Below are 16,342 nucleotides of genomic sequence, written 5' to 3'. Positions count from 1 at the left end.
TTAAAGTGGCAGTGGCAAGGAGCAATAACCTTTGAAGAAAAGAAAAAAAAAATTTTGGGGAGAAACCCGGCTCAATTGGGGGTCCAGTTTTCTTTTACAGAGCCTTTTATAATGTTAATGACTAACGTGAGTGTAATGCACAGTCCATACTGTATAATTCATATAGAAGACGAATAAATAACTACACAATACACAGAGAAATTGTAAAAAACAAAGTACAAACTTTATTATTCTGTTTTTACAAAGGCACAAGCCTCTTTTCCCCAGTTTAAAAAAAAATACAATAGCTTCTCAACCAAACGGACTGAATGTCCCACATAAAGAGAAACAACAAAAATAGAAACAAAAAAAAATAAAGAGATGACAGACATTAAAAGAGGGAGAAGATGAGAGACATGACAAGTCTGGAGACTGCGGAGACGGCCCAGAGGACATGTGGTGTGCCAGGACAAACGTTGAGGGTTAAACACAGCCGTGTGGTTCAAAAATCACAGCGAGAAGAGCTTCGGTCGAGGAGAACATCTCTGAAAATAAGAGTCACTCCTCGTTATACTACAGTAAGTGCTTCAGGTTCATAAAATCACCCCCGTTTCACTCGACACACCCAACCTCTGATATGTCCTCAGGATTTTCTTACAGTGATTTCTGCGAGTAGAAAATACACACAAAAAAATAGACACCCTGTGGCTTCGGTAGAGGAAATGTTCAAAACGCGGGAGGGCGAAAGAGACTTTTTTGCAAAGACAAAACCGTTTTTACAGACTTAACGTGAAAAACAAAGACAGCACAAGCAGGACACTAGTCTCTATGACCCAAGCAAACCATTATCCAAATATAAAAAGCGCAGTAAAAAAAAAAAAATCTGCCAATATTAGATCATCCCATTCTTCTGGAAGCCCTGATTCCCAGCAGTCTTCATCGCAATATGAATGACAAGGTTCACAGCGCCAGAAGGAAAAAACACAATCTGTCCAGCAGCAAAAAGATTTCCTGTAACATTTCATAAGGGAAGGGGGACATGCACTCTTTCGAATGCAAAAACAAAAGAAGAGACACTTCTCATCTTCCTCTATGGCCAAATCTTGCCGACTTCAGCGCCGGCAACGCAATGCAAAACACAACGGTAGATTGATCTGGAATGTTTGGAAACATCAACTGCGAGAAGAGATGAACATGTGGCGAGTTACGCCTCTCTCTCTAGCGCCATCTTCAGGGCTAAAGCTTAAGGCAGGCCTCTGTGCCTCACAGTGCACACCGAAGCTGAGTTAAGGCAAGCCACTGGCCATTGTTCGGCACGGGATACATCTCTAAGTCCCACCAGGGGCGTGAAGAGTTCACAGTATCGCATGGCTTATTCCAGGTGTCTCCAATCCTGGTCCTGGAGGGCAAACGTCCTTCTGAGAGTAGCTCCAACTCGTCCCATACCACACCCGTTTCAGGTGTTTAATTGGGAATGGAGCTAAACTTTGCAGGACAATGGCCTTCCAGAAGCAGGATTGGACATCCCTGGCTTATCTGGAGAGTTCAAGCAGGAGTAGCACCACCTTGCTGTCCATGTGATTATCTGTGGCGCGTATGAACGCCAGGAAATACAGGGAAACTGAAACATTCAAGCGAGCAGTGCATAGAGCTAGAGCGCAAGATTACGGGCTAGTCGCTCTCACTATACGCTGCAGAGAGCATCTGACACGACTTGGACGACAAACGGACATTACAATACTTCTGGGAGAAGACCAAAGTGGCCACGAAGTTCCTCTCAAAGGGGGGGCGAGAACCAAAAGAGCTGCATAGGCTGAAATCGGGCCACGACAACCCTGGTAGTGCTATTTCCACACTTCCTCAAAAACAAAAAAAACTTTACGCTTATATTAGCAAATGTGCTAAAAGCGACACAAATTTCCCCGCAGGTACGAGTACCTGTCGGTTAGCTTATTCCATTCAATTGACATACAAACGACATTTAAAAAAATTCGGCCAGAATTTTGAAATTACGACTTTAAGGACAGGACCGTGGGGGGGGGGCGTTTGGACGCGACGGAGGGAGTGCTTCACCCTACACCAATGTGTGTACTGGGAACCCAGCCCAGTAAAGGTGAGCGACAATAAGTGCACAAAGTCCCCCCTCTTTGCGAAATTTAAAAAGTGCGCACAATACAAAGCCCCTCTGAGCAGTGGCAGTCATTGTCACGCTATTGAGAACTTGACAAATCCCCAGCAAATGCGAAAACTAGAGGCATGTCTACGCCAAAAAAAAAACGTAAACCGAAAAGTAACATTTCCTCTAAACTTTCGGAAGCCATGGTGTGGAACAGGTTTCTGAAGTCTCATTGGCTCACAGTGATGCTTCAAGCCTCCCCAGAACGGAAAGAGGAATATGACGCAGCCAGAGCGGGATAGTAAGGGCAAAGGGTTCGTTTTGAGAGATGAGACGTCCTGTAGCGCAGAAATGGGATTCCTCCAATCAGAACACTCTACTGCCCTCATATGGGCAGAATGTAGGAGAACAGGAAGTGATGTAGGAAAACAGGAAGTGATGAAGCAGAGGCCTGGAAGACCTGTGGCAGATTCCGACAGATTTTGTGATTCCCCACACAAAATCGCTAACCTGGGAGCGTGCGTTGGTGAAACTATAGACGACGGAGTACGAGTAAGAGCTGTATCATATGAATGTATCAACAAGTTACCAGAGTGCTATGGAGTTATAGTGTACTGTGTATACATAAACGTGCTCGTTCTGTTTTTGCAGCACGTTTCCTGTAAACTTTCCTTTTTTTTTTCTTTCAGTTTTTTGTTTAGTTCCCCCCCCCCCCCCTCCCCCCAATAAACCTTCAAGTCATTGAGTCTGTGAGTCCCGTATGCGAGTGTAAAGAAGACAGCGACAGGAAGAGAGGAGAGAGAAAGAAAGAGTATTTCTGCGGAGGCCCTTCCACAGACCCCCTCACCCCTCTCCGAGCCCCCTGTTACATGTGGGGCGGATATGGGGACGGGGGTGACCGGGGCAGTTAACAGTCCTCAGATCCTTCGTTGTCAGAGGCGGTGTCGGAGTCTCCGGTGTCTGTGAGGACGCGGCCCGGGGTGACGATGACCGCCCGGCGCTTTTCCTCCTCGGGCACGACCATCCTGTCCTGCGTGCCTTCGATGTGCTGGATGGCCTGCGGGAAAACAGGACGAAACTGTTAAGGTGGCTTTGATTTATTATGTTTTTGGCTGTTTAGTTGCCAAAGTTCTGTTCTGTTATGATCTAAAACGGGCCAGACTAGTTGAGGTGTGAAGCTGCACAGAATGTAATAGAGCGCTGCAGGAATGGCGTATTTTTGTAGGCCGAACCCCCAGAAACGAAGCACTGCCGATTAAATCATCCCAAAGTCAATGGGCTTTTGGTTAAATGCCTGAAATACAGTCTGTGGTTAACAAGCTTTTTTATTCTACGGCATAAACTACATCAGTAGGCTAATACCACCTTGTGATTTTTATTTTTGAGGTTGTCGAAGAGGCAAACTTATCTACTCACGGGTTTGCTTTTACAGCCTTATTGCGTTTATGATCACGCTCTTGTAAATTATTATATATTTTTTTTAAAGTGAAAGTAACATGTGAAGGCCAAGTATGGTAACACATACTCAGAATTTGTCCTCTACACGTCCAAGTAAATGCAGTTAATGCAGTCCAAGTAAATGCAGTTTACTTGGACTACTCATTAGGAGCAATGAGTAGTTGACACACACTGCAAACCATGGACACACACACAGCCATTTTTGCTGTGGCGCCCGGGGAGTGATTGGGGGGTAAGTGCCTTGCTCAAGGGCACCTCAGTCATTTCCTGTCGGGATTGAGAATCAAACCCACAACCTTCGGGTTACCAGTCTGACTCTCTAACCATTAGCCCACGACTGGCCCCAAGTCTTTAAATAAAGACTGAAAGAGTTGTTGGGAGCCTAGTAAAGGTGACGCTTAAATCATTCGATCGCAGCGTAGTTCGCTTTAGCAAATGTTTAAATACGATTGCATTTAAGCTTCAAAATCCAAAAAAGTTGTTAATTTGAGAAGATTATCAAGATGAACACAAAAAAAAAATATGCAAGAATCATACAGTTTTGTTGATCACAGAGATCTTATTTTCTACAATAATCCAAAGGCCAATGGAAAAATCCTATTGGGGTTTTGTCAAGGGAACCAGGGTGATAAGTTGGTCAACGCATATACGTCATCACTACAGCGCTCTATCAGGCCTCAAAGACCCGTCAATTGGTGCCATTCCCACACTTTCTCAACAAAAAAAACAAGACTTTTACACTTATATTAGCAAGTGTACTACATGAAATAGATAAACTGGTCAACATCACTCAGAGAGGATTGCCATGCTAACAAAATCACTTGCTGAGTGGAATATTCCCTGTTATTATCCATGATCTAAAGGGCTCAGTTTTTTTGTGAGGTTTACAATAGTTATGTGCAATAAAGTGTTGAAGATAATATAGATTAACAGATATTCCACAAATAAACACACTGACTCTACTCAAAAGAAGACTGCGTTTTTCATTGCCATTTTTAAAAATGTTGGTATCACTGAACTACTTTTAGACAAATTGTTTAGTTTGTTCATACAACCCAGCTGAAAATGAGTCATAAATATATAGTTTTGCACATCCTTAAGCCCCCGATATACTTCAAGTGAAGTTGAAGAACGAACTGCGGTGACGTCATTTCGAACAAATCAGGCCAAAACAAAGTTAGTTTGGGGAGTTCGAAACAGCTTGCCGGGAAAAGTCAGCTCCGGCTGGTAAACACCTTTGTCCTCCCATTGGTCTGTGGCGATTACGTAATAGAAACAAACTTGTTGTATTATCTTCATGTTATCACTATGAAGCTGCTTTGATACAATCTGTATTGTAAAAAGCGCTATATAAATAAAGGTGACTTGACTAGGTAGGTTTGTGCCAAGCGTGCTGCACAAGCCCTGGAAAGTGAAGCCAAAGAGTCTCGATCGCCCCCCGGTGGCTGGTCCTAGTATAGGTCATAAACCCCGCCTCCCCGTGTTATTCACCGGGACGTGAGACCAACTAAACAATTAAATTACACTTCAAATATCTTTTTTCCAAAGGTGGTTTCTGTTATTTGCTGTTGTTTTTATCATGCTGATGTAAGTTCAAGTGTCTGTTTTTAAAATAAGTTTGTTTTTAGTTACGTGATGCTATAAAAATGGTGGTGTAACGTCATGATTGACAGCTGTGATTGACAGGTTCTCTGAGAAAAGTAGTCACTGAAGCACCAACAGACTTTTTTTTCGGGATCTTCGAAGGACTGAGGAGATTGTATTTACTTTATTTTAACAAGCCTCTTGTCGTACTGCAACCAACAGACATCAAAATTGGAGCTGATGGAGGAACGGAGCAGAGATAGGCCACTTAAAAAAAGTGCAGAGTGCATTCTGCGAGAGTGAGGGCGGGGCGTTAATTTCACGGTTTTACTTCCTGCTCACTACTGCGCAGGTCTGGTCCCGAGATCGCTACTGCGCAGACTCAAATCCCAAGATGTCAGCGCTATATCGGGACACTGGCGGCTTCAGTTCTTCTCACCAATGGAAGAGAGCGAGGGGGCGTCGTCCATCTTTTTTACAGTCTATGGTTTGTGCAGATATCACACGGAAATCTTTTCCGTTTCTTCTGATGAAACGAGACACTGACAGTTTTTCATGTTTAATTCAGTAAAGCGACTTGATTTTAAGAAATCTATTGTATAAAGTGCTATATAAATAAACGTGGCTTTACTAGAGTGCTGAATTGCAGAGCTCGTGTAAACATATCTATATTGCTATGATCAGATTCTGTTCTTATGCTTTATTAAAAATATGCTTGCCGTTTTCTCAATTTTATAGTGCGTTTATTATGTTATTGAGAGGAAAGCGTACATCACACTTTCTCAGCAGTGGGCGGCGTCAGACGTTCGATAACAGTATATCGCTGCTCACGTATTTTGAAGTTCGATTTACCCCTAAACGAAGAACGAAGAAGAACTTTGCCGTGAGTATATCGGGGCCTTTAGTCTGAGCAACAACTGTTTACCAATATAGATAAGTAACAACACTGTATAATGTGGGAGAATTTTTTTTCAGAAAAAAAAAAAAAAATGGAATTGTGATTCATAATGCATTTTTTTTTTTTAAAGCTCCAGGTTTTCTATGCTTGTTTGTAGCGCTGCACTCACTTTTAAATGGGTTCGGGTGCCGTTCCTTAGTGTCTGTGAAAACATATATGGCCAATAAGCCACATATAAGTAGTTAAATCTCATTCATGACTTTTTGCAGGAGCTGGGTAGAGTTGTGTTTTACCTGCACAATGGTGTCCAAGTTCTGTCGTGATGTGGATGCTGTGTTGATCACGGAGGCGGGGCCCATGGTAACCACGGTGACATGATGAGGAGGGGGGGGCGGCGCAGGGGCGGGGACGATTACTGTGGCGTGATGAGTGGGTGCAGGCGGCGTGGCAGGAGAAAACACCTGACGAATAAAGCAGGACAACAAATTAAGGACAACAAAGAACCAACACTTTATTCATGCATTTACATTCACTTTCTTATATTTTTATGGTCTTATTTATATATTATTCAATTAAGAGACAAACAATCTCACACTAGTTTAAAAGTTTGGGTCAGTAAGATTTTTTTTTTTTTTAATGTTTTTCAAGGAAGTCTCTTATGCTCACCAAGACTACATTTGTTTTGTGAAATATTACAATTTAAAATAAAATATAGTAAAATGTAATTTATTCCTGTGATCAAAGCTGAATTTTCACCATCATTACTGCAGTCTTCAGTGTCACATGATCCTTCAGATATCAATTTTAATATGATGATTTGATGCTCAAGAAACATTTCGGATTGAAACATTAAGGACTCTTTGCTGAATAGAAAGTTTAAAAGAACAGCATTTATTTGATTTTATTGTGTCCATGCTGGATAAAAGTATTAATTTCAGAATCTCACTGACCCAAAATTTCAACACTACTGTAAAATATTTCTCGGTTTACATAAAAATAATACTAAAAAAGGACAAAAATAATATTACACGATGGGTAAAATGAAGTCCCGCCCTACATTATTATATGAATATTGCGTCACTCAGAAATCGGTCACGTTATAGAAGTTAAATGGCTTGCAAAACGTCATTTGATGTGGTCTTTAACTCTTCTAATGCCCTCTAGTGGATCATCACATCAGATCAACTCAAGTTGACAAGGTGCATTGCAAAACTGAGGGCCTCTTTTATCCTGTGCTTGAATGACGGTTAGTCTGTCAGTCAGTGTTAGTGCATCAGTGATATGAGCGAGAAAGCGAGTCTGTCTGACCAGCGGACTGCGAGCAGGGGTGCTGGTCTCTTTCCCCAGCTGTTCCTGCTGCTGCTGTTGAAGGCGGAGCAGAGATTGCGACTGCACATGCTGTTCCTGGACCTGCTGCGCGATCACCTTTAGCTTCTCAGGGTACAAGTGGGCATCCAACGAACGGATCTAACAGAAACACAGAGACCCTCGGTCAGCACATATCTAGAAGGTTTAGGAGAGCAGTGTTTCCTCTAAATACGTTTTTTTTTTTTTTTTTTGCCTGCGGAAGTTTCTTCAGCGAGTTTCCTGGATAGCAGCAGAGATTGGGGTTTAATTTGCACTTCAAGTGTGATGTTCAGAAACGATTCATGCTCTCAGGGGAGCCGTGCACCTTCTGTGAAATCTCATTAAATATGCAAAGACTAAAGCGAGCTAATTTTAGCGAACTGATGCAGCAAAAGAAAAGTTTGATAACGGGTTTCACAGATGACAACTCTACAGCACCGGGCCACGATCAATACAGATACGCCAGAGATTTAGTCGAGCAAAACTTTGAGCGACGGATCAAACTGCACCCAATGAGCTCTATTGAAATTTGTCAAATACCAATGACAAAAATCTATTCTGAATGAGAACACCCTCTGTAATGGGAGATGGCATATAATCAAAATTAAGCAAAAGTGTTCACAATTAATTTAGTACTTGATAAATCACTACAATTTTCTTAAGCATATCCTCATTTAAATTTTAGCCTATAAGATTGCATTTATATATATATATATATATGTGTGTGTGTGTTTCTATCTATCTATCCATCTATCCATCCATCTATCTATCTATCCATCAATCTATGCATTCATCCATCCATCTATGCATCCATCCATCTATCTATGCTAATTTCCATCTATCTATCTATCTATCTATCTATCTCTCTATCTATCTATCCATCTATCTATGCAAATTTCCATCTATCTATCTATCTATCTATCTATCTATCCATCTATCTATGCAAATTTCCATATATCTATCTATCCATCTATCTATCTATCCATCTATCTATCCATCCATCCATCCATCCATCCATCCATCCATCCATCCATCCATGCAAATTTCCATCTATCTATCTATCTATCTATCTATCTATCTATCTATCTATCTATCTATCTATCTATCTATCTATCTATCTATCTATCTATCTATCTATCTATCTATCTATCATCTATCATCTATCATCTATCATCTATCATCCATCTATCATCCATCTATCTATCATCCATCTATGCATCTATCTATGCAAATTTTCATCTATCTATCTATCTATCTATCTATGCATATTTTCTACCTCTCTCTCGATCTATCTAATACATATTTATATACAGAGAACGATATAGTATTATTTTAAATAAACAACAACATACACACACACAGATATATGATAACCAATATAATAAGATAGATATCTATTTATAATACAACAATAAAAACTACTAAAACTGGCTGATTTTTTTTTTTTACTTGACCGCTACGATAAAAAGACCAATAAGTTGCCACATGTACTAATTCAGAGTGATACAGAAGTGAAAGTGACGTGACGTCTAGCCAAGTATGGTTTCCCATACTCTGAATTTGTGCCCTGCATTTCACCCATCCACATGCACACACACACAGCAGTGAATATTGAACACACACAATGTGAACACACACCCAGAGCAGTGCGTGTTCACCGTCTGTTCGCTGCTTAAGATAAAACTTAAGCAGCAAACATTGCCCAATACTGATATGGCCACAAATATACCTGTTCTTCCAGCATCATGCGAACGGAGCGCTCTTTATCCAGCTGTTGTCGGAGTTCAATCATCTCTCTCCGCAGATCCTCCACCTTCTCCTCCTCCAGAATATCTGGGGATCCGATCCCTTCATCCTTCTCCTCGGCGCGCCTCCTCTTCGGAGACGAGCCGCTGAACTCCTTCTGAGGGGAGGAAGAGGAGAACGTGAGGCGACAGGAAGGAAAGCGTGTGGGGACAGAGAGGAGTGAAGATACAGGACATGCAGTGAAGACGGCGGCGGGTTCGCGAGCTTCACCTGTATGTAGCGTTTGAGTTGGGTGTTTTGTTGCAGCAGCCGTGTCTTCTCCTGCTCCAGAGAGAAGATGTATTCGGCCGTCTGCTGCAAGATGGCAGCCTGAGAAAGAGAAAGAGATCACATTACATCCATGTACTGGTAAAATGTGAAGGATGCTAGAACCACTCATAAGTTTGGGGTCAGCTAGAATTAATAGTTTCATCCAGCTAGAATGCTTTAAGAATTAATTTATTTATACATTTTTTTGAGTTAAGACATATGTTAGAAAATGTCACTCTTCTATTCGTCAAAATATCCTGGAAAAAAGGTTTCCACAAAAATATGAAGCAGCACAACTTTTCCAAAATTGATAATAATCAGAAATGTTTCTTGAAATCATCATATTAGAATGATTTCTAAAGGATCATGTGACACTGAAGACTGGAATAATGATGTTGAAAAGTCAGCTTTGATCACAGGAATAAATTACATTTTACAATATATTCACATAGAAAAACAGTTATTTTAAATTGTAATATTGCACAATTTTACTGTATTTTTGAACAAATAAATGCAGCCTTGGTGAACAGAAGAGATATTTTTCCAAAAACACAAAAAAACGATTAAAACAAAAGCAAATGAAAATTAACATTTAAATTTTGTGCTGGCACATACGCTAAGATCAAATCTAGATTTAAAGCTACACTGTGTAGGATTTTCTCCCATCTAGCGGTGAAATTGTAAATGACTACCAACTGAATATTACTTTCTAGCCCCTCCCATTCCGAGGGCGTTTTAACTCCTACGGTGGCCGTATTATCTGCCGGCAGTCACCAGTAATAATTTTGAAAGTAGTAATTATACATTAATGAGCACATATAATTTTGAAAGAACTAAGTGTTTTTGGCTAAGAATAAACGTAAAAAATTACACAGTGTAGCTTTAAATGAGAATGTTTGCTAACCGTTCACCCCAAAAATGAACGTTGTCATTACTTGCAAACCTGTTTACCCTTAATCAGAAATTAATGTGCATGCAGACCTTTCCAATGCAATAAAGCAGATAGGAAGATTAGCGATAAATAATGACTTATATTTCAGTCTGTTTCTAAAAAAAAGCTATTGTATGGGTTCAAAAGACATGAATGGACCACATATTCACTGAAAATCTTAACATCCGCAGTAGAAGTGCCACTAGTTTTCAGTGAACGGTCTCTAAAAAGATATAACTCTTAAAAATGATTCACTCACAAATCAATCAATCAAAAGCATTGTGAGCTAAGATAATCGTAGAGACCATTGGTGGCAATGGCAACATACGATGCTTTTGGGGAACACAGCCCTGGCTCACAAAACTGTTCTGAATGATTCAGTCACACATTGGACTGATCTCATTCAGCTCAATGACTCAATCCAATCCCAACTCACTGGAGGAGAACATTTCAAACAACTATCAGAGAACTTCAGAAGTTTTGCAATTTAGCATTGTAAGTCATATGGACTGCTTTCCAATCCTTGTTTAAAGCTTCAAACTCATTTGGGTTTGGAACAATATGAGTGCGAGTAAAAGTATTGTCATTTCTGAGTGAACTACTCATTGAGATCAACACTAGATTTTTCCACTCTTCCCAGATTGTCGGACTCACCTTGCTTAGCTTTTCCCCGTCACTGTGCGGGATGAGTGTTTTCAGGGACTGGAAGCCAGCGTTGATGCTCTGCATGCGCCGGCGCTCATTACTGTTGGCGATTTCCCGCCGAATACGCCGTTCCTGGTCCCGCGCCGTCTCTGGCGTGAGGGGAATGTTTGCTAAGCTGTGAAGGAGAAATGTTATACTGCACTTTAGTCTTCTTCAAATGAATGAAAAGGTATAAATATTACATGAAAATGAAAAGGTATAAATATTACATTTAACCTGATAACCGTTTCTAACATAGATCTGAATTTAAATGGTGAATGCTGTGGTCTCTTTTGCAGAAGTGAAAGCACTTTAAAAAATGGAAGTGTAGAAAAATTATACCCCTGGTTTCACAGACAAAAGCTTAAGTCTAGACTAAAACTGAAAGTTAAAAAAAATATTTAATCTTAAAATATTTCAGCATCATTGTTATGTCTCAAGATGCACACCAGTAATGTTTGTTTTTTCTAAGGCACGTTTATAAAAGCCACTTAAATGTCTTAATTGAACTAAGGGTCTAATCCTGGCTTATTCTAAGCCCTGTCCATGGCCTGGTTTCACAGACGTCTATGGTTACTGTAATGCAAATGTACTCAAATTAAACATTTATAACTTAATATATATTTTGCAAACTAATTTGAACTATAAAATTGCTACAAAATAAGCAATATCTCTAACCAAGTTGTGTTACAAATTTAAAGTTGATGTCACAAAAACTGAGCTCAGAAAACATCTTCATTTGCGTTCCGAAGATGAAACGAAAGTCTTACGGGTTTGGAACGACAAGAGGGAGAAATGACAACTGGATTTACATTTTTGGGTGAAACCAACCCTTTAATTAATGAGGTCATAAAGCACTTAAAGAAATTGTAGTTTGATTACTATATAAAAACATTATGTTTTTTAAATAATGCTACAATTTACTTCAAAGAATTATAATAGTGGTATTACAATGTTGTTGTTGTTATTTTATAGTAATTTTTGTTAAGGAAACCTGGCAAAATGTTTTGTTTTGGAATTACATTTAAACACTGATTCAATAAAAGTTTAATAAAGTTAAAGGATTTCTTTAAAAATGAACAGTCTAACATAAAACACAGCCAAGTGTTTTTTCCTTGCGTACATCCCTAAAACAAAATGCAACATTAAGAGTATAAAAGTGTGAAGTAATAGATACTGACTTTCAATAAAAGTTCAATAAATGTTAAATGATTTCTTTTTAAATAAAACAACTAAAAGGGCCCACCCCCTTTTGCTTACATGCCTAAAACAGGATGCAACAATGGGAAAGAGAAACGTTAGAGTGCGAAGTAGAAAATATTGACTTTCCTGAATGCTCATTCAAGTCCATTGTCTCTAAACTCAAGCCCCTGGAAATCTCTGCCTCACACGATCACACGCGTGCTTTGGCCGAGGAAATCAAACCCTAATTGAACTTCCTCCCTGTCTGGGCATCTCACGGGGTATCTCTGGAAAGCCTCTCTTATCAGCAGCGCCTCAGCTGCGTGAGGACAAACACGGGGAACAATTGTGCCGGCGCACATGAGGGGAGAGAGAGGTTTCCCTGCTCGCTTCCTTACGTCCAAGCGGCTCAAAACCCGGCAAACAGATCCCGTGCCAAAATCGCAACGAGAGCCAACAGTGGAGCGAGAGATACGGTCAGATCAGCCGTTTCCAACCGTGACCCAGCTTCTTTTATGCATTAAAATGAAACGGTCAGAAGAGAATTTTGATTTCAGTGTGAGGCGAGAGAACTTGCACTGGTATAATTAAACCTTCCATTACAATAATAAAAAAAATATATATATATATATATATATATATATATAGAACTTAAAGTAATATGCAAAATCAATAAAATATTGAATTAAAACTGCTTATTAAGAATAATATACAGTAACATATTACGTTACAATAATAATAACAATATAAATTCATGATTTCATCATAGAATAATAGTAGTGATATGACAAGATTGAATTCCTAAAATAGTACTGAGCACTGTTTCAAATCACAACACACAATTAAATGCTATAAAATAACAATAATGATTTAATGCATCCCTCAGTTTAAACTGGACTTTGTTTTGAGACCGCTTTGAAATTATGTGAAGGAATAATTGCCCTTGCTTGACAACTTAAACATGGTTTAACCAAAAATAAAAAGCCAGTGTAATAGACACTTTAACTAAAGCATACTTTCATTTCACCACCATAATAATAACAACATGTATTAATGCTTTGTCTAGTTTTAAGGGTGGAAAAATAGCATTTGTGTCAAATTCTGGCACATTTACAGCCATGTTTATTAATGCACACTGCCACTGTAAACAAATAAAATAACAAAAGGTAACAACATGTAGGCTACTACCTCGGTGTTTTGGACTTTTGTATAAATAATAATTGTATATTATTTGTACCTTGGAAGCCTTCGTTTGATATATATTGAAGAAACATGGAATTACCTATAAAAAGAGCTGCAAAGTTCACCGTGAACTGCCACCTCTTTGAAGACATCATTTGTATGCCAATTGACATTGGGGGGGGAAATACAATTCCCAGAACGCCCTGCGCTAATCGGTTCACTGGCCCCGCCCCCTTCTGAGAATGGATCGCAGATGCTTTGACGGGGCCTTCCTTCAACGGCATACACACCCCCTTATTAAAATAACACCAGTTATTAATTTACTAACCTCTAAATGCCTCACATTGAATTCACAGTGGGCCGAAACTAAAATATCAAGCGAGATAACGAACATAGTCGCTGGCCTAAATAAAAAACATCGTGTTCACAGCTGACACGGTCCGCCATTACAACAATGCGCCTCGCTCTCGCGCTTCCTCCGTCCATGCGGCAGCAGCGACGCAGAGTCCAAATATCATCTGATCTCTCTCACACCGCGCGCACGGCGAGATTTCTCGCGCGTTACGCCTATTTCAACCTCATATCGTAGACACTCGTGAGCAATGGCAGTCCGGAGACGTTTAACATTTAGTTGCATTGAGAAACAGACGACGCCAAATGCACGAGCCACAAGCATGGCCGCACTGCCCACAATAACTTAAGCCCCGAAAACACACACCAGAACACGCGAACTTCAACCCAAACACACTTTTACTCTATAAACCTCCAAGCATGACGACCTATTCATGGGTGTAACGAAATATGCGCGGTTTCTAACATTAAACACGCGCGCGAGATCAGCAGCGTGGTGTGTGTGCATGCAACCACGTGGTTTGTGTTTGTTAGACACAAAATGTATCGATTTCGCCGAGATATTACACAGGTAACACTGACCTGACAAACCAAGGGGGTTCCATAGACCCCCTGGAGATGAATTAAATTTAGAAAACCGAGTCTCGCGCGGGTTACGTCCTGTCTAAACCCGCTAGATGAGCGCATGTACACAATAACACAGAAATCATGCGTGCATGTTACTCTAGTAGTAGTGCTGCCGCTGTTGGCGCGCGATTAAACAATCGCGGACATATGTGTGCGTCTCGAGCGCAATGATTTTAAAGAGGGTCTCACGTACCTGCACAAGCCCCCTATGACTTCTTTCTCGGTTTTCCTGAAATGTTGCAAGGAGGGCACCTTCTGAGCTGGTACCATGAAATACTCCATGCTTCCCCTCTTCTCTCCAGCTCGGGCTCCTCGATTCTTCTTGTACTTTATTGATTTAAAAAACAAAACCGTCTATTTGTCATTTAATAAGAAGCGCCTTCTGCTGATTTCGGGCATGAGCGCGTGAGATGAGTGTTGAGTTGTAAGGTTACTCTACTCTTCCAGCTGATGGGGTTCCCTCGTAGTGTGTGTGTGTGTGGCGCTCGCTTGCTCTCTTTCCCTCCCTCCTTCTGCATGTGTGCGTGTGTGTGTGTGTTTGCAGCTGATCGGATGTCTTTCAAGGCGGGAAACAGCTGGTAGGAATCACACACAGCCCTGCACTACCAAAAAGCCTCCTTCCGCCGAACGGGAGGACTTGCATGTAAACAAAGGAGTATTGCAACAGCGACCATATTATTCTCCAGTAATCAGCTGGACTGTTTCACGCTTATTGCATGACAGGAAGCGCACTGTAATAAATCCATTTAAATGCATTTAAATATCTGCCTCATGCGCGCATTTCCACTGTGCATATCCATATTGCATTGTTGCTTATATGCATTATTGCTCACTCACGTAAATATAGGCACGTAAATATTCAGTTACTCATGAAACAAACAACATATTTACATACATATTTAATACATATTTACATGCTACAATTATATATGTGTGTGTGTGTGTGTAAATATGTTGTTTATATGTAAATGGTTGTTTTGAACTTATGAACTATATGCATCAAAGCAGCACCATAATGCTTATGTTAACATTGTGATCTGGATTTAATAAATCAGTGCATAAGTGAGCTTTTTATAGCGAAATCAATGAATATTAAAATATAAATGTATGTCTTGCATTGCTCATATAGCTTAAATAAACCGTTTTGTTTTTTGTATTTGAAAGCACGATCCTAAAATGTCAACGCACTGTGCAGAATGCTATTGTACAAATTATTATATTATCATGTGTTTGTTAGCGTGCTTTTATAGCTAATAAAGAACCAAATGTAAAATTGTTACGCATTAATATATTATTATATTAGCCTATTTTATCTGGGTCTGTTGCAAAATGTTATTTCCTTTAGTAAGCGCGCTTTATATTTGAAAACGAATGTAAACATGTTTAAAAGAACCAATGCACAATGCAATTGAACACTGGTCTTGCTCTCGGTCTGTTGTATCGCTCAGTGAGTGTGAAGGCTGCTTCTCTGTGACTGGGGGGGGGACATGCGGGATCAGCTGACATTGCTGGCAGGAGGAGAGAGAAGAGAGAGGGCTGACACTCAAACACCATTTTGGGTGCATGAAAGTTGTAGCTGTAGGAGGAGGAAGAGGAGTTACCTAATCGCTTACTCGAAGCACAAATCACACACACAGACAAAATGGGAGCGGTCATGAAGAACCCGGAAATGTGCTTTACTGTGTGACTGTTACATGCTGAGGGCGAGAACGCGGACGCGCACGAACACGCGTGCACGAGACAAGGTTGAAATCACTGTTTCAATTGCTACTGCATAATACGTCCACTTTTAATGTGCTTTATATCAAATATACATAATTATACGTGCTATTTTATACATAATAATATTGTAAAATAATATTTGTATTATAATAAAATTATCTAAAAAAACATTGTTAGGCTTATTTAAATGCATTATTTTTATTATATATAATAACAATCCTTGACA

General features: G+C 40.0%; 1 protein-coding gene across 6 annotated transcripts; it reads right to left on the bottom strand.

Moving 5' to 3' along the window:
- Positions 1–201: 201 nt before the first annotated feature.
- tfap4 (transcription factor AP-4 (activating enhancer binding protein 4)) lies at positions 202–15,081 on the bottom strand. Of its 6 annotated transcripts, none has more exons than XM_079630938.1 (8): positions 14,588–15,042; positions 11,023–11,188; positions 9,399–9,497; positions 9,112–9,285; positions 7,344–7,502; positions 6,329–6,496; positions 6,205–6,237; positions 202–3,152 (listed from the first exon to the last, which is right to left on the bottom strand). In XM_079630938.1, exons 1-8 carry the CDS (start codon positions 14,674–14,676, stop codon positions 3,003–3,005), a joined length of 1,038 nt encoding a protein of 345 aa, XP_079487064.1. In that variant the 5' UTR covers positions 14,677–15,042; the 3' UTR covers positions 202–3,002. The 6 variants fall into 6 exon arrangements, with proteins under 6 accessions (XP_079487064.1, XP_079487065.1, XP_079487066.1 ...); XM_079630939.1 differs by having other exon boundaries at positions 9,112–9,282; positions 14,588–14,930; XM_079630940.1 differs by lacking the exon at positions 6,205–6,237 and having other exon boundaries at positions 14,588–15,081.
- Between the last annotated feature and the right edge of the window lie 1,261 nt (positions 15,082–16,342).

The sequence above is a fragment of the Phoxinus phoxinus genome (assembly GCF_949152265.1).
Source record: "Phoxinus phoxinus genome assembly, chromosome: 1".
NCBI classification, from domain to species: Eukaryota; Metazoa; Chordata; class Actinopteri; order Cypriniformes; family Leuciscidae; genus Phoxinus; species Phoxinus phoxinus.
This window is presented reverse-complemented; position numbering and strand designations above follow the sequence as displayed.

Bases quoted from the DNA above. Each gene is read 5' to 3' on its own strand.
- tfap4 (XM_079630938.1), bottom strand. From the start codon at position 14,676: ATGGAGTATTTCATGGTACCAGCTCAGAAGGTGCCCTCCTTGCAACAT. The intron at 11,189-14,587 runs GTACGTGAGACC...TCTCCTTCACAG, and splicing joins GTCATAGGGGGCTTGTGCAG to CTTAGCAAACATTCCCCTCA. The intron at 9,286-9,398 runs GTGAAGCTCGCG...TCCTCCCCTCAG, and splicing joins AACTCAAACGCTACATACAG to AAGGAGTTCAGCGGCTCGTC.